This window comes from Schistocerca piceifrons, chromosome 8 (assembly GCF_021461385.2).
Source record: "Schistocerca piceifrons isolate TAMUIC-IGC-003096 chromosome 8, iqSchPice1.1, whole genome shotgun sequence".
In the NCBI taxonomy this organism is placed as follows: Eukaryota; Metazoa; Arthropoda; class Insecta; order Orthoptera; family Acrididae; genus Schistocerca; species Schistocerca piceifrons.
Genome location: NC_060145.1, coordinates 110,993,818 through 111,012,971, shown reverse-complemented (window position 1 = coordinate 111,012,971; position 19,154 = coordinate 110,993,818). Strand labels below are relative to the sequence as shown.

General features: G+C 43.5%; 1 protein-coding gene across 1 annotated transcript in view; it reads left to right on the top strand.

Annotated features, from left to right (window-relative positions):
* The window catches only part of LOC124712108 (galactose mutarotase-like), a 170,350-nt gene that overhangs the window by 106,267 nt on the left and 44,929 nt on the right, over positions 1 to 19,154 (top strand). The window contains exon 7 of the mRNA XM_047242406.1: positions 6,568 to 6,712. Coding sequence (XP_047098362.1) covers positions 6,568 to 6,712 — 145 coding nt within the window. The remainder of the gene's footprint in view (positions 1 to 6,567; positions 6,713 to 19,154) is intronic.

The following is a 19,154-nucleotide window of genomic DNA, read 5'->3' as shown; positions in this document are numbered from 1 at the left end:
GGCAAAGAGTCCACCCCCATGCAGTCGCCGTGCCACTGTTAAACATCGTTGCAATTCTACCCGCTGATTGACTTGGGTCGCTTCTTGCCTGTTGCACAATGTAGCAGTCATCTGTTGCTGCATCTGAATGTGGGCGACGACATCTTCTCTTCCGGACAGCATCGCCTATGGCTCGTAATGCTCACAATCCGCTTGAAGAAATACAGTGAGCAATACGTAGCTTCTGAGCTACACACGTCATACTTCGTCAATTTTCCAGTTTCCCGATGATTCTCATCCATGTGAGGTCATCCAGATCTTGTCTCTGGGATATGTTAAATGAAGAACACCATCACAGTGCACCGTAACTGTTCGTTGATCGCCACACACTGTCTTTTCCCATTCCTTCATTCCTCAACAAGCTGGCTTTCGACCTGGAAAGTCGTACTGCAGTCAGATACTGAACCTCACTCAACACGTCGAAGATGGTTTGAAACAGGGTAAGATAACAGGAGTTGCCTTTGTCGACCTAACAGCTGCATAAGACAGGAAGTTGTTGGAGAAAATTTACCAACTCACCAAGGATTACCAACTAACATCTCTTATTGCTACTCTCCTACAGAACTGAAGATTCCAAGTCTCTCTCCATGGTTAGAAATGCAGATGGCGCGTACAAAAGAATGGCTTACCTCAAGCCAGTGTGCTCATCCCTGTGTTTTTCAATGTTTACACTAATGATCAGTCCATAACGAAAAATTCCCTGCCTTCCATCTATGCTGGCGATATTGCAGTGGCTGCTCAAGGAAAGACGTTTGAAGAAGTAGAGTAAAAGTTGACTTCTGCGCTAGATACGCTAGGCTCCTACTGCAAAGCCAACCATCTGAAGCCAAATCCCAACAACACTCAGGTGTGCGCATTTCACTTGAAGAATAGAGAAGCTCGGCGGGAACTGGACGTTACATGGCAAGGCAAACGACTGCAGCATTGTCAGGCACCAGTATATCTGGATGTTACCCTTGACCGAACTCTGTCCTTCAAGAAACATTGCCATAACACCAGGCTGAAGGTTAGTTCACGGAATAACATCTTGAGGAAGGTCACATCCACCGCCTGGGGAGGAAGTCCTCCCGTCCTGAGAATTTCGGCCCTTGCTTTGTGTGTGTCCGCTGCAGAGTATGCTTCACCTGTGTGGAGCGCATCCACTCACACCAAACAGGTTGATATTGCAATCAATGAGACCGTCCGAATCTTGTCGGGATGTATGAAGCCAACTCCAGTCGATAAAATCTACCTTATTGTTGGAATAGCTCCCCTGACTATTATAGTCCGTGAGACGAGTGATTGGTACTGACAGTTCCGGCGGGCAGACGGCGCTGTTGCCGAACGTGGCTCACAGCACGCGGCGCCCTGTCTGTACACGCATTCTCTAGCAGCAGAAATAAAAGCGAGACAAAATACAAGTCGTATTGGTACGCGTGAATTTCTTTAAAGTTGATGCTTGAAATATATTAACTCGAAAACTGATAAGAGCTATTTAGTACAAGTATCTAAGATGTTGAAACATAATAAAGTTATTTGTTAAACTTCACAACTGAAATGAAAACTATTTTCGCAAGTTGTTGAACATTAGCAGTTTTGGTTTCCATTTTTAAGTATTAGCATTATTAATTTGTTCTACTACAAGCTACAGAATAATTGGTCAGTGTATTAAGAGTTATAATCTGAAGAAAGTACTCACAATATGATGATCTGGTTGTAGATCGATAGCAAACTTCCTCCTTACATTCCTGAATACGTTGTAGTTACTGTAATGGAAAAACACCACTCACATCATTGTCAGAATCTGATTTGACATTGTCTTCCTCAGCACTACTCGAACTACCACTGCTCTCTCCCAGATGTATAATTAAATTTTCGATCCATTCTTCCACAACCCCTTCGGTTTTGGCCGCCTCTCTGATGGCACTTGCAGTGCTGTTTACAATTTTAGCCCACGTCTCGTTTGTCACTTTATTGATAGCTGCTGGAAGGAGAGTTTCCACTTCAGAGATCGTGAATTTTTTATTGTTTCCAGCAATGTAATTTTTTATCTGCGCCCACACTCCTTCAATTGCATTGAAGTGACAGTGGTATGGAGGAAGCCGAACGATTTCATGCCCGTGCCTTTTAGCAATCTCGTCAATTACATATGTTGGAAATTGGGGTTTCTTTTGTGCCACAATTTCGAGCAGTTCCGCCTTCCTTAAATCTTCTCTGAAATCTACTTTTCGCCGTTTCAACCACTGAATGATATCGTCTTTTTTTGTTGCCAAGGTTGGTGCCTTATCGTGAACAACGGAATGATAAGGCGCATTGTCCATAACAATCACTGATGGACTTGTCAGATTCGTCATAAGCGATGTCTCGAACCATTCTTGAAATACTACACTGTTCATTTCTTCATGGTAATCTCCCGTCTTTTTTGACCGAAACATTTTCAAGCAGTTTGGCACAAAACCTTTCGATGTTCCTGCATGTAAGACAACAATAATACGCCCTCCTTTGCCAACAGGCACTGCCATTGTCCCCTCGGGCGTTCCATCATTCCAGCCTCTACGTAAAGAATGGCTGGCATTGACCCAAGTTTCATCTAACCACACTATACTTTCGAATTCCACACCCATGATCCTGCGCAGAAATCTGCACCGCCATGCAACTACATCTGTCCTTTCCATTAATATTTTGCGTCCGTTAAACAGTGAATAGCTGAAGCCTATGTCTTTCAACACTGTACGCAATGAAAATTCGCTCCCTTTAAAAAGATCATCTTTCTGAAGCGACACCTGTAATTTAGATAGAGTGGGATGTTCCCTTCTCTTATAATAGCTGTATATATGACGACGAATAGCGTCTTTCTGAAAATCGTCCAAAGCTGTCACCTGCTTATTTCTCGGTCGCTTCTTTCCTGGTGTGTGCAGCTTTATTGTGCCACTCTCGTCACAATCTACACTATACTGTTCTTTCCCTATCTTTACAACAGTGTTCTCACTTATTTTCAATGCTGCTGCAGTTCTCTTCGCAACCTGAACAACAGGAATTAAGGGCCCACCTTTGTCCTTTTCTTTCTCAAAGTAATCCCTCACAGAGCACACGAATTCACGGGCATGGGTGTGTAGCACACTTTTCTTCCTCCGTTTCACTTCTTGTGTTGGGCTGGTACTACCCGCCGCACTAGACATTGTTTACAACGAAACATAAACAAAGAAACACTAAAAACAACAAAAACGGAATAAACTGCGAATTCAACTTCAGACAAACGACGAACGACCGCACCGCCTGCACGCGAACACTGGTAAGTTTCGTAAGCGCGCGCGACCGGGTTTCACAGCGACAGCGTGGCCCTTGCTACCCGCTCAAAGTCAGGCCGTCATTGGCTGCCTGCCTGCGGTCGCTAGGCAACGGAAAGACGCTACCGAGCTGTCAATACCAAAGACTCGTCTCCCAGACTATAGAAGGGCTGTTGCTGCTGATGTAGAGAGGGATAAGCAAATTTATGATCCCCGACATCCACTGCACGGTCATCAGGCTGTAGTCCGTCGACTGAAGTCGAGAAAGAGCTTCATCGCCAGGACTCAACCGCTAGAGGGAACACCAGAGTTTGACCGCAACACCACGTGAAAGAGCAAGCTACCACCTGATATCCCTGTAAAGTAAGAGCTAGCTCCAGGAAATGACTTGCTCTACCCTATTTGGAGATCGCTCAATCGTCTTAGGGTGGGCGTTCCTCTTTGCAAGACCAACATGCGAAAATGGGGCATTCTTCCAGCTGTTGGAGAAACATCCTGCGAGTGCAGAACAACACAAGACCCGGCCCACCTGCTAATTTGACCTCAACTGGAACAACCCTGCACAACACAGGACCTGTTCGAGGGAAACTACAAGGCCATCGGAGTTGCTACCTTCTGGAAATTGTCACCGGACACGGAAATGAATGAATGAACTGCCTTATGTTCCGGGGTGTGACGTCCAGCTTACTGTGCGTGTCTTAGAGATCTTTCGCAACATCCTTCAACACTTTCATTCGTATCCACTTGGTAGTTAGTATGTTACTTTATCCATCCCGTCCATAGATTCTGCAGAGAAGTGTATTTCATTTCACAATACGGATCTTAACATAGTTTATCAAACAAAATTGTTAAGGCTTTCGTGGTCATTTGTTGACAAACTGCCTGTTGGTTTCTGTCACGATTTCTCCGGCCGACGTTCGTCTGATGATTTTACTGACGTTTCGCCAGCACAAGCTATTCTCGCTTGTTCAGAGAACAAAAACACGGGAACAGCTTCAACAAGAAAGAGGAAAGCCTTAAAGTAAAAGGATCCTGGCTTCCCGTGCTGCAGTGAATGGCCCACTCAGGTAGTAAGAGGAGAACCGCACGGGAAATGATCACGGAGAAGCTCTCGGACGTTGACGCACCAGGTACATATAGTCTGCCGCAGCGAGCTCGGCTCCAGTTCACCACCAGCAATGGAGGGTGAAGCTTTGACAATGCCAGCCACTCGTGCTGGAGGAACGCCAGTAAAATCATCAGACGAACGTCGGGCGAAGAACACGGGACAGAAGCCAATAGGCAGTTTGTCATAGTTTATCGCATTTTTATTTTGTTCATTCGATTACTAATTAAAAACAGAAGCGCGCTATTTTTACTACAAAATTTGATTCCGTATTAGCTAAGTAACATTTATTTTGGTTAATAACTATGGAATCTGAATAAAAGTTATACAAACTTTTAAAAAATGTTCAAATGTGTGCGAAATCTTATGGGACTTAACTGCTAAGGTCATCAGTCCCTAAGCTTACACACAACTTAACCTAAATTATCCTAAGCACAAACACACACATCCATGCCTGAGGGAGGACTCGAACCTCCGCCGGGATAAAAACTTACCACCATCGAGATTCGTACCAGTGACTTCATCATTTTTAGACTTTTACCCTACATGATTAGCTAACGCAAAAGTATGTTAACATGTTAGAAGAAATGCTTTATACGAGTGTTGCCCAGAAAGTAATGGATTGCATTTTTTTTCTCAGCCGAAAACAACGCTACGAATGCCAAACGTTACGCAAGTATTATCTGAAGTCTCCTGAGTTAGGGCGCCAAGTTTCTGTCACTCCCGATAGATAACGTAGCACAGGACAGTTTCAAAATGGCGTCTGTAGGTGACGTACGTCACAAGAAGAGTAAGAAACTGTGGAGACTATTCACAAGCGCTTGTGCAAAGTTTATTGAGCATCCACCGTCGTCAGAAGTACAGTTAGTCGCTGGGCACGGAGGGTGAGGTCATCAAAAAACGGTTCGGCGGAGCTCCACGATTAACAGCGTTTGGGGAGACCATCCACCACTGTCACACCTGACAGCCCTGACCTAGCCCCCTCGGACTTTCACTTGTTTGGGCCACTAAACGATGCTATTCGTGGAAGACATTTTGAGGACGAAGCACTAACTCCATCACCAGGACAAGGATTGGTACAGACAAGGCATACACGCCCTTGTTTCGCGCTGTTTGAAGGCCATAGAACGGGATGGAGATTATGCGAAAAATAGGGTGTGTAGGTAAAACACCATTCCTTCGTGTGTGTAATTCTCATTATGTTCAATACAGAATTGTTGAGAAAAAAATGCGGTGCATTACATTCTGGGCAACCCTCGTAGTTAACAGCGATGGGAAACCTTCAAATATTCAAAGACGAATTTTCCGAGGTTTTTTTATTACCTCATACTACTTTTGTCTGGGTACTAAGCTTCAAATCCTAAGAACATGAAGAAATCCTAAGAGGATGATTTCGTGAGGTCCGCCTGTAAGTATCGCCGCTCGTTGCGTGGAGCATAGAAACAAGTCACAGAAAACAGCGCTCAAATCAGCTTTCGATCACGAGCTCTTTTTCTAGCAAAAGTACACACATTCACACACACAACCACAAAGCCACCTAAACACACACTCCCGTGGTTATTCTTGTGTTGAGATGGAGCACCCATTTTAGTCCCTTCCCTTGAGCGCTCTTGCCTTGCAGCAACACTTTGCCTGTCCCTTAGCGCGAGGTTTAACTGGCGCTGCTGTGGAGTCCGTCGGGCCGGGGCCACGGGAATGTGCGCATGGTGTTCAAATGGCTCTAAGCACTATGGGACTTAACATCTGAGGTCACCAGTCCCCTAGAACTTAGAACTACTTAAACCTAACTAACCTAAGGACATCACACACATCCATGCCCGAGGCAGGATTCGAACCTGCGACCGTAGCAGCAGCGCGGTTCCAAACTGAAGCCCCTAGAACTGCTCGGCCACAGCGGCCGGCTGCGCTTGGTGTCTTCGTGCTTGTATGCGTGAATGTGTGTACTCCAGCTAGAAAAAGAGCTATTGCTGGGAAGCTTATGCGAATGCTTTTTCTGTTACGTGTTTCTGTGCTACACGCATCATTCCGCTATACGTGGGCGGTTGCCTTTTTCTTATTTTACACATTGCCCCTTCCACGAATTTCCATTAAATTGTCAAGATAGCTGTATAGGAGTGTTGTAGCTGGGCAGGTGCCGACAGAATCCCACATGAACAGGAGAGATCCGACTGGTGAGCAAGACGGCGCTGGACTTCCGGGCACCAAAGCGCATGCGCAAGCAACACGGCCGGACGACCGCAGGCTACGATCACTTGCTTTGCCTCAACCACCTGCCGCCCGACGGACTCAACATGGTCGCCAGGTAAGCGCCGCACTGCGCTACTGCAAGGCGGGAAGCAGAAGCGGCTGGCCCTGCCTGATAGGCAGTCGCGTTCTAAACTACACTACTGGCCAATAAAATTGCTACACCACGAAGATGACGTGCTACAGATGCTAACTGTAACCGACACGAAGAAAATGCTGTGATATGCAAAAGATTAGCTTTTCAGAGCATTCACACAAGTTTGGCGCCGGTGGCGACACCTACAACGTGCTGACATGAGGAAAGTTTCCAACCGATTTCACATACACCATCAGCAGTTGACCGGCGATGCCTGGTGAAACGTTGTTGTGATGCCTCGTGTAAGGAGGAGAAATGTGTACCATCACGTTTCCGACTTTGGTAAAGGTCGGATTGTGGCCTATCGCGATTGCGGTTTATCGTATCACGACATTGCTGCTCGCGTTGGTTGAGATCCAATGACTGTTAGCAGAATATGGAATCGGTGGGTTCAGGAGGGTAATACGGAACGCCGTGCTGCATCCCAACGGCCTCGTATCACTGGCAGTCGAGATGGCGGGCATCTTATCCGCATGGCTGTAGCGGATCGTGCAGCCACGTCTCGATCCCTGAGTCAACACATCGGGACGTTTGCAAGACAACAACCATCTCCACGAACAGTTCGACGACGTTTGCAACAGCAAGGACTATCAGTTCGGAGACCATGGCTGCGGTTACCCTTGACGCTGCATCACAGACAGGAGCGCCTGCGATGGTGTACTCAATGACGAACCTGGTTGCACGAATGGCAAAACGTCATTTTTTCGGATGAATCCAGGTTCTGTTTACAGCATCACGATGGTCGCATCCGTGTTTGGCGACATCGTGGTGAACGCACATTGGAAGCGTGTACTCGTCAACGCCACACTGGCGTATCACCAATCGTGATGGTATGGGGTGCCATTGGTCACACGTCTCGGTCTCCTCTTGTTTGCACTGACAGCACTTTGAACAGTGGACGTTACATTTCAGTGTTACTACCTGTGGGTCTACCCTCCATTCGATCCCTGCGAAACCCTACATTTCAGCAGGATAATGCACGACCGCATGTTGCAGGTCCTGTACGGGCCTTTCTGGATACAGAAAATGTTCGACTGCTTCCCTGGCCAGCACATTCTCCAGATCTCTCACCAACTGAAAACGTCTGGTCAATGGTGGCAAAGCAACTGGATCGTCACAATACGCCAGTCACTACTCTTGATGAACTGTGGTATGGTGTGGAAGTTGCATGGCCAGCTGTACCTGTACGCGCAATCCAAGCTCTGTTTGACTCAATGCCCAGGCGTATCAAGGCCGTTATTACGGCCAGATGTGGTTGTTCTGGGTACTGATTTCTCAGGATCTATGCACCCAAATTGCGTGAAAATGTAATCACATGTCAGTTCTAGTATAATATATTTGTCCAATGAATACCCGTTTATCATCTGCATTTCTTCATGGTGTAGCAATGTTAATGGCCTGTAATGTATTTTGACAAACATATTAATTGGATTAATTAAAAGCAAATATGAAACAAGAAAATCAGTAATTTATTTCATTCATGGATATTCAATATTCTACAGAATAGTGACCAAGTAGCCCTTGTTTGCAACATTACAGAGTGTAATTTTTTGTAATGAGAACAATGGTGGAGCATAAGTATTTTGACATTGTTTGAAAGAAACATTTTTAACGCATAATTATCATCTACCATAGCAAGAAAATCAATATTTTGTGGGATATCCATTGGCCTTTATAGCAGCCTCACGTCGCGCCGTCATTGAATCGACCAACATTTGGAATCGATCAATTGGAATTTTATCCCACTCATTTTAGAGAGTTACGAAGAGAACGTCTTTGTTGGAGTAATTTTTTATTCTTATTCTGTTATCCGACTCCTCCCACAAATGTTCTATAGAATTCAAATCCGGACTTTGACTTGCTCACTCCAAAACCTCGACTTTTTTGCGTTTTAAAGAACCACTAATGCACTTGGACTGTGCTTGGGATCGTTATCTTGTTGAAAATACCACCTAGCTGGCTTGTCGTTGCGGCGGGGCGGTTCCTTTCGTACTGTACCTGCACCTACCTGTAAACTAGTTGCAGCAGATCGTCGGTAGGAAAGCCGAGCAGAAACCTACCGTACTGCCACTCGCACCAGACTACATATAACGTAATTGTTCCAAGAATCGAAAATGTCTTAATTTCGGTATATTCTGAAACTTGATAATGTACTCGTTCACTACCAAGCCCGTGATAATCTTAACACAGTCATGCACAAACACTTTCAATCACTTTAGCAAGTTTATGGTAACGTATTTACCGAAATCTGAACAGTTACTAAGCACGGATTGTTCTTAAATGAAAATGCTCGCCATACTATTCAGTTTATCGGTGTCTAACGCACTCAAGTTTTTGGTCACCGATCTGCTCAATCTTAATATGCCACGCGGAATTGCTGTCTTTTCTCATACACAAAATTACTTAAAAACGCTTACTTTCTTAAAAAAAACAAAAAAAAACGTAATAAATGAGGCATGTAGCACGACTATAAGCGGCGGCAAACTATACTCCGTTAACCAATCAACAAATAACACAGTTTAGAACTGTACTTTTTCTCGAAATAAATATTGAACATTGTGATTTTTATTTATATTTTACGTTATTGACTATTTTCAGTTGCACTCGAATTAGCTTTCCTTTTACATAAACTTATTTATCATATTATGATACAACATTCCATGTCGTCTGCATTCACACTGCCTTAAAACTCTCTCACACTCGTTCGTACAGTGTTCATTTACTTTAGACCACATTCATGCATCATTCACACTATTAAAAGCATATACAAAACTGTAAAAACATAAATAAACAAAAACGCTTTCAAGAAATAAACAACATTTCACAAAAACATTATCTTGACCTGTTCCTTGAATGTATCTGTGCACTGCTGGACTCTGGTGGATAAAAATTAGAACTACTTACTCAACTGAACCGGCTTCAAACCATCTGTCACTGTGCACCCAAGAGTCATTCTCCCAATACACAGGCTCTAGACAGGAGCGATATAAGGTGCCACGCCTCATGGTGTTTAGTGTATGGTAGTATTTCAGTCTTCAATACTTTTTCGTAAACGAATCGATCCATATTACCTTTAATTGGAACTAACAGTCCATCTCCAGAGCGTGAAAAACATCCCCAAGTCATCATACTGCCACCTCCATATTTGACTGTGGGTATTATTATTTACAGGACATCGAACATACTTGATACCATCAGATGACATAAAATTAAATTTGCTCTCGTCGCTCCACAGAATTTTAGAGCAGTCTGAACTTGAGCATGATCTGTGCCCGTTTTGCAAACGCAAGTCGGGCCTTCCTGCTTTTCATAGATGCTAAAAGCTTTTTCGTCAGTCTTCGTCCATGTACTCCAAAGAGTTTCAAGCGTCGTTTGACAGTGGAAACGTGAATGTCGACGTTATATTTTTCTTTTAATTCTCTTTATGTAATTACAGTTGCATCATTACAGCGGACTTGGGAACATCACTTGTTGATAACTTCTTTATAATATGATCGACTTCAGGGGCGTTTTTATTGGACCTCCACTGCAAGGCTTATTTTCGACAGCCTTTCTTTTATTATGCAATTTTTTCTGTGTACTAACGAGCTGACGAGACACAATTAAAATACGACCAACTTCGGTTTGTTTCAGTCCTTGCTTTATTGCATTTATCATAGCGTTTCTAAAGTCACTATAATATTCCTTACGTTTCGACATATTGAAATAATTACTGTAAGTAAATATCAGCAGAAATCAGAACCAAGAAGCAAGTAACGTCCACGAATTCACGGAGCAAACTGCGTGTCAAAATACTTTTGAGCTCGCTGAAAGTCGCATTCTTCCGGCAGCGCAAAGTGTAAACAAACACGTCGCAACCTGAAACCTTCAAAATATGATCGCAGTTATTCTGCTCTCCACTATACTCAAGAGACTGTCCGATAATGTTTTATTTTAAGAGAAATAGTAACGAATTTTATGTTGTCAAAATACTTTTCAGCGCTACTGTATCAACATAAATATCGTTTGTTATTAAATGATGAAAAGCAGTGCTAACTCACTAGACAAGATATTAGTAACCCTGTAACGACCCTTCGCATTTTCTGTCTCCCAATATCGTGAACTTTTACCGTCTATTACACACATCAAAAAAAGTTTTACGTCACCCCGGTTCCCAGACCTCCTGAAGATAGACGTTGACTGTGGATATTATATCACAGACACAGTCCCTTTGACTGTTCAGAATGTCACTAAACCCACCCAAACATGTAAACGACCATGAATGAGCAGCGCATGCGAGGGGCGTTTGAAAAGTCCTTGCAAAAATAAAAATTACTTACCTGTTTGAGGTAAACCTGTTTTATTTATCGACATAGTCTCCTTTTAGACTTATACACTTCGTCCAAGGCTGTTCTAATTTGTTGATCCCTTCCGAATAATAGGAATTGTCCAAGTCTGTAAACTAGCTATTAGTTGCTGCAATCACCTCCTTGTTTGAATAAAATCTTTGTCCTGCCAGCCATTTCTTCAAATTGGGGAACGAATACTAGTCCAAGGGAGCCACGTCTGGAGAATAGGGGGATGTGAAACGGGTTGTAATCCTATTTACATTAATTTTTCGACCAAAACTGTTGAGGTGTGTGCTGATGCATTGTCGTGATGGAAAAGAACTTTTTTGCTGTCCAATCGCTGGCGTTTTTCTTGCAGCTCGGTTTTCAAACGGTCCAACAACGATGAATATTATTCACCTGTAATAGTTTTACCCTTTTCCAGCTAGTCTATGAGGATTATCCCCTGCGAATCCCAAAAGACAGTCGCTATAACCTTTCCTGCCGAAGGAATGGTCTTCGCCTTTTTTGGTGCAGATTCTCCCATGATAACTCATTGTTCAGATTGCTGTTTGGTCTGAGGAGTGTAGTAATCTATCCCTCTTTCATCCACAGTGACGAAACAGCCCTTAACGTCCTGTGGATTCTTCCTGAACAGCTACAAACCTTCCTTGCAACACTTCACACGATTCCGTTTTTGGTCAAGCGTGAGCAATCGCGGAACCCATCTTGCGGATAGCTTACTCATGTCCACATGTTTATGTAAAATATTATGTACCCATTCATTCGATACGCTCACAGCACTAGCAATCTCACGCACCTTAACTCTTCTGTTATCCATCACCATATCATGGATTTTATCGATGATTTCCGGAGTTGTAACCTCCACAAGGCGTCCAGAACATTCAGCATCACTTGTGCCCATGTGGCCACTCCGAAAATTTTGAAACTACTTATAAAACTTATAACTATAAAACTATAACTATAAAACTTATAACTACTTATAAAACAGTAGAAGAAGAATGGGTAGCTTTGAGGGATGAAGTAGTGAAGGCAGCAGAGGATCAAGTAGGTAAAAAGACGAGGGCTAGTAGAAATCCTTGGGTAACAGAAGAAATATTGAATTTAATTGATGAAAGGAGAAAATATAAAAATGCAGTAAATGAAACAGGCAAAAAGGAATACAAACGTCTCAAAAATGAGATCGACAGGAACTGCAAAATGGCTAAGCAGGGATGGCTAGAGGACAAATGTAAGGATGTAGAGGCTTATCTCACTAGGGGTAAGATAGATACTGCCTACAGGAAAATTAAAGAGACCTTTGGAGAAAAGAGAACCACTTGTATGAACATCAAGAGCTCAGATGGAAACCCAGTTCTAAGCAAAGAAGGGAAAGCAGAAAGGTGGAAGGAGTATATAGAGGGTCTATACAAGGGCGACGTACTTGAGGACAATATTATGGAAATGGAAGAGGATGTAGATGAAGATGAAATGGGAGATATGATACTGCGTAAAGAGTTTGACAGAGCACTGAAAGACCTGAGACGAAACAAGGCCCCGGGAGTAGACAACATTCCATAGAACTACTGACAGCCTTGGGAGAGCCAGTCCTGACAAAACTTTACCATCTGGTGAGCAATATGTATGAGACAGGCGAAATAACCTCAGACTTCAAGAAGAATATAATAATTCCAATCCCAAAGAAAGCAGGTGTTGACAGATGTGAAAATTACCGAACTATCAGTTTAATAAGTCACAGCTGCAAAGTACTAACGCAAATTCTTTACAGACGAATGGAAAAACTGGTAGAAGCCAACCTCAGGGAAGATCGGTTTGGATTCCGTGAGGCAATACTGACCCTACGACTTATCTTAGAAGAAAGATTAAGGAAAGGCAAACCTACGTTTCTAGCATTTCTAGACTGAGAGAAAGCTTTTGACAATGTTGACTGGAATACTCTCTTTCAAATTCTAAAGGTGGCAGGGGCAAAATACAGGGAGCGAAAGGCTATTTACAATTTGTACAGAAACCAGATGGCAGTTATAAGAATCGAGGGACATGAAAGGGAAGCGGTGGTTGGGAAGGGAGTAAGACAGGGTTGTAGCCTCTACCCGATATTATTCAATCTGTATATTGAGCAAGCAGTAAAGGAAACAAAAGAAAAATTCGGAGTAGGTATTAAAATCCATGGAGAAGAAATAAAAACTTTGAGGTTCACCGATGACATTGTAATTCTGTCAGAGACAGCAAAGGACTTGGAAGAGCAATTGAATGGAATGGACAGTGTCTTGAAAGGAGGATATAAGTTGAACATCAACAAAAGCAAAACGAGGATAATGGAATGTAGTCGAATTAAGTCGGGTGATGCTAAGGGAATTAGATTAGGAAATGAGACACTTCAAGTAGTAAAGGAGTTTTGCTATTTGGGAAGCAAAATAACTGATGATGGTCGAAGTAGAGAGGATATAAAAAGTAGACTGGCAATGGCAAGGAAAGCGTTTCTGAAAAAGAGAAATTTGTTAACATCGGGTATAGATTTAAGTGTCAGGAAGTGATTTCTGAAAGTATTTGTATGGAGTGTAGCCATGTATGGAAGTGAATCATGGACATAACTAATGAGGAAGTATTGAATAGGATTGGGGAGAAGAGAAGTTTGTGACACAACTTGACCAGAAGAAGGGATCGGTTGGTAGGACATGTTCTGAGGCATCAAGGGATCACCAATTTAGTATTGGAGGGCAACGTGGAGGGTAAAAATCGTAGAGGGAGACCAAGAGATGAATACACTAAGCAGATTCAGAAGGATGTAGGTTGCAGTAGGTACTGGGAGATGAAGAAGCTTGCACAGGATAGAGTAGCATGGAGAGCTGCATCAAACCAGTCTCAGGACTGAAGACCACAACAACAACAACAACTTATAAACTGTTCTGATCGAAGGTGCAGAGTCACCGTAATGTTTATCAAGCTTTTCTTTAGTCTCCTGAGGCGTCTTGCCTTTCATAAGGTAATGTTTAATCATCACGCGAAATTCTTTTTGGTCCATGTTTTGACAATCACTCGACTTCCTTGATTCACACGAGTGCCAAACACAAAGAAATTGACTAGTATGGCTGAAACTTGGTGTGCGTTCTTTCCAAAGATGCTACTAACTAAACATGACCTCGATACGCGCTAGTGGTGCCATCTCTCGGACTTTGTACGGGCTTTTCAAACGCCTCTCGTATTAGACGGAGGGGTACCGACAGCCGATCAGTTTCAGTCATTCCACCAGTTCTGTAGTTCAATCATGCATAGACGGTCAGTACCGCGGTTCGATCGCGTCCGCATTGTTACTTTGTGCCAGGAAGGTCTCTCAACAAGGGAAGTGTCGAGGCGTCTCAGAGTGAACCAAAGCGATGATGTTCGGACATGGAGGAGATACAGAGAGACAGGAAGTGTCGATGACATGCCTCGCTCAGGCCGCCCAAGGGCTACTACTGCAGTGGATGACCGCTACCTACGGATTATGGCTCGTAGGAACCCTGACAGCAAAGCCACCATGCTTAATAATGCTTTTCATGCGGCCACAGGACTTCGTGTTACGACTCAACTTGTGCGTAGTAGGCTGCATGATGCGCAACTGCACTCCCTACGTCTATGGCGAGGTCCATCATTGCAACCACGACACCATGCAGCGTGGTACAGATGGGCCCAACAACATGCCGAATGGACCGCTCAGGATTGGCATCACGTTCTCTTCACCAATGAGTGTCGCATATGCCTTCGGCCAGACGTTTTTGGAGGCAACCCGGTCAGACTGAACGCCTCAGACACACTGTCCAGCGAGTGCAGCAAGGTGGAGGTGCTCCGCTGTTTTGGGGTGGCATCATGTGGGGCCGACGTATGCCGCTGGTGGTCATGGAAGGCGCCGTAACGGCTGTACGACACGTGAATGCCATCCTCCGACCAATAGTGCAACCATATTGCAGTATATTGGCGAGGCATTCGTCTTCATGGAGGACAATTCGCGCCCTCATCGTCCACATCTTGTGAATGACTTCCTTCAGGATAACGACCTCGTTCGACTAGAGTGGCCATCATGTTCTCCGAACATGAACCCTATCGAACGTGATTGGGATAGATTGAAAAGGGCTGTTTATGGACGAATTGACCCGCAAACCACTCAGGGATCTACTCCGAATCGCCGTTGAGGAGTGGGACAATCTGGACCAACAGTGCCTTGTAGAGCTTGTGGATAGTATGCCACGTCGAATACAGGCATGCATCAATGCAATAGGACGTGCTGCTGGCTACTAGAGGTACAGGTGTGTACAGCAATCTGGAACACCACTCTGTAGGTTTCGCTGTATGGTGGTACAACATGCAATGTGTGGTTTTCATGAGCAATAAAAAGGGCGTGAATGATGTTTATGTTGCTCTATTCCAGTTTTCTGTACATGTTCCGGATGTCTCAGAACCGAGATGATGCAAAACTTCTTTTGATGTGTGTATTATGAGTGGCTGCTCAGCCTTGCTAAACAGCGTGATCTTTCTACAACCTTGAGTGGTAGTCGTAGCGTCCAACCAAGAACTGGCAAAGATTATTAAAAACTGCTGTCAGGGAACTTCTTTTGGTTAAACTGAACTCTTTTATGAAAGTTTACCGCGTGTAAACCTGTTTTACTATTGTGAAGGCAACAGTAAGTAGCGGAAAAATGCTCCTACCAGAGCACAAAAGAGAGGACAGTGTTCCTTTTTGTTAAAAGGCTCTGACTGAAAATTGGGGTACCAATTTCCTCACTCTACCTTCCTACGATCTTTAAAAATTTTTGCAGAAATGTTGGTAAGCGAACATTTACGCGTTCTTTTTAACATGCAGTTCACCTATCACTCTCACGAGCTTCCTAACTGTTACACGATCACACCCACTTGTCCATCGGTGAACGTATCTCATGACCATCTACTCCCAACTGCCCATTATCACTCATTTACCCGGCTCAACTAATTGTCATTATATCCTTGTGGCTCTCCAACTGTAACTCTTCTGTCTCACAGCCATAGTCGCTTTGCGCAGTGGTTAGCACAATGGACTCGCATTCGGGAGGACGACGGTTCAATCCCGCGTCCGGCCATCCTGATTTAGGTTCTCCGTGATTTCCCTATATCGCACCGGGCAAATGCCGGGATGGTTCCTCTAAAAGGGCACGGCCAGCTTCCTTCCCCATCCTTCCCTGATCCGACGAGACCGATGACCTCGCAGTTTGGTCTCTTCCCACAAACAACCCAACCCCATAGTCGCTTTTGTACTGTTCTACCATTTCTGCTCCTCTCACTGTCACTTTCTACCTCTCATTCTCTCTTACTGCTACTATTTCATTCGTTCCTTCCTACTTCCGATGTCTCTTCTCAGTGTCACTATCTCTCTCTCTTCCTCATAGTCATTGTCACAGACTCTGTCTCTCATTGTCACTGTCTCTCACCCACTGGCACCGTCTCTTGCACTCTTTCCGTAGCACTGTTCTCTCACTGTCAACTGTGTTCCATTGCCGCAGTGTCCCTCTCTTTCTCTCACCCTGTCATTGTCTCCTTTGCTCTTTCTATACGACAAACTGTCTACTACCTACCATAATTTATTATTTCTCTGTCTTTTTCCCCCTGCCACTGTCTCCTTCTCCCTCAGCATAAGAAAGAGCGAATATGACCGCAAGCCAATATTTTTGTGTGAAACTTTAAAGGTGCTAAGAAAGGTAGAATACGACAGCTGCTTCGCCACTTTTCAGAGTCTTTTAATAAAGAGGAGTATATTCACCTCTTTGTGCTCTGATAGAAGCAGTTTTCCTCTGGTTCCCTCTCTTCCCTCTCCAAGCAGGGCATGTCACTCTTATGGAGAGAACTTGGTGTGTCAGTGAATTTTTGACAGTATACTTATGTGAAATTGAAATAACGTAAAACTAATTTTACTCCTCTCACCGGATTTTACGTGCACACAAATTATGCATGTACATCAGTACTACAACGTGGAGTTCCCAGAACCATTCGAATGTTAGCAGGGATACTTTACATCGTATTTCTCCGTACGTTATCCACACACACCGCAAATTACGTACATATTTTACGTGTACGACTACAGTAATTTTGAACCTCTCAATCTCGGAAACGGATAAAGATATCTAGAAAAATTTCAGGATTGTTCGATACCGAAGCCATACAAATATGTCGTAAAAATTACAACTATTTACTGTGCATAGTCGTCTTGGAATCCGCGACTGGGATTTGATCTGCTGCAGTCTGCGAACAAATGGTAAAAAACACTTTTTGGGGGGGGGGGGGGGGGGGTTTCCTATGTAACCACCCACGAATTTACTCAAATGCATAATTCATTAATTGATATACCCGTCAGTTTAATTAAATCACTTGTAAGGGTATAACTGCCACCAGTCAATCTATTTAATTTTTTCGTGCATATTTTAAGTGTACGAATAGGGTAAAATTGAACCTCTGTATCTGAGAAAGGGATAAAGATATAAAGAAAATATTCAAGGTTGTTCGAGATTGGGATCTTAGGAATATATCGTAAAAATTTCAGCCTTTTACTGTACTATCTTGCACTCCTCGGCTATGTTTTGATCCACTGGTGATGGCGAAAATATAGTAAAAATTCTTTTTTGAGGTTTACCGAGGTGATGCCCATGAACTAATGGTGCCTCCATATGTCCCATCAAATCCACTATGTTGTTGTTGTTGTTGTTGTTGTTGTCTTCAGTCTTGCGACTGGTTTGATGCAGCTCTCCATGCTACTCTATCCTGTGCAAGTTACTTACTGCAACCTACATCCTTCTGAATCTGCTTAGTGTATTCATCTCTTGGTCTCCCTCTACGATTTTTACCCTCCACGCTGCCCTCCAGTGCTAAATTTGTGATCCCTTGATGCCTCAGAACATGTCCTACCAACCGGTCCCTTCTTCCTGTCAAGTTGTGCCACAAACTCCTCTTCACCCCATTTCTATTCAATACCTCCTCATTAGTTATGTGACCTACTCATCTAATCTTCAGCATTCTTCTGTAGCACCACATTTCGAAAGCTTCTAGTCTCTTCTTATCCAAACTACTTATCGTCCACGTTTCACTTCCATACATAGCTACACTCCATACAAATACTTTCAGAAACGAATTCCTGACACTTAAATCTATACTCGATGTTAACAAATTTCTCTTCCTCAGAAACGCTTTCCTTACCATTGCCAGTCTACATTTTATATCCTCTCTACTTCGACCATCATCAGTTATTTTGCTCCCCAAATAGCAAAACTCCTTTACTACTCGAAGTGTCTCATTTCCTAATCTAATTCCCTCAGCATCACCCGACTTAATTCGACTACATTCCATTACCCTCGTTTTGCTTTTGTTGATGTTCATCTTACAGCCTTCTTTCAAGGCACTGTCCATTCCTTTCAACAGCTCTTCCAAGTCCTTTGCTGTCTCTGACAGAATCACAATGTCATCGGCGAACCTCAAAGTTTATATTTCTTCTCCATGGATGTTAATACCTACTCCGAATTTTTTTTTTTTTTGTTTCCTTTACTGCTTGCTCAATATACAGATTGAATAACATCGGGGACAGGCTACAACCCTGTCTCACTCCCTTCCCAACCACTGCTTCCCTTTCATGTCCCTCGATTCTTATAACTGCCATCTGGTTTCTGTACAAATTGTAAATAGCCTTTCGCTCCCTGTATTTTACCCCTGCCACTACAAAATTTGAAAGAGAGTATTCCAGTCAACATTGTCAAAAGCTTTCTCTAAGTCTATAAATGCTAGAAACGTAGGTTTGCCTTTCCTTAATCTAACTTCTAAGATAAGTCGTAGGGTCAGTATTGCCTCACGGAATCCAAACTGATCTTCCCTGAGGTTGGCTTCTACCAGTTTTTCCATTCGTCTGTAAAGAATTTGCGTTAGTACTTTGCAGCTGTGACTTATTAAACTGATAGTTCGGTAATTTTCACATCTGTCAACACCTGCTTTCTTTGGGATTGGAATTATTATATTCCTCTTGAAGTCTGAGGTTATTTCGCCTGTCT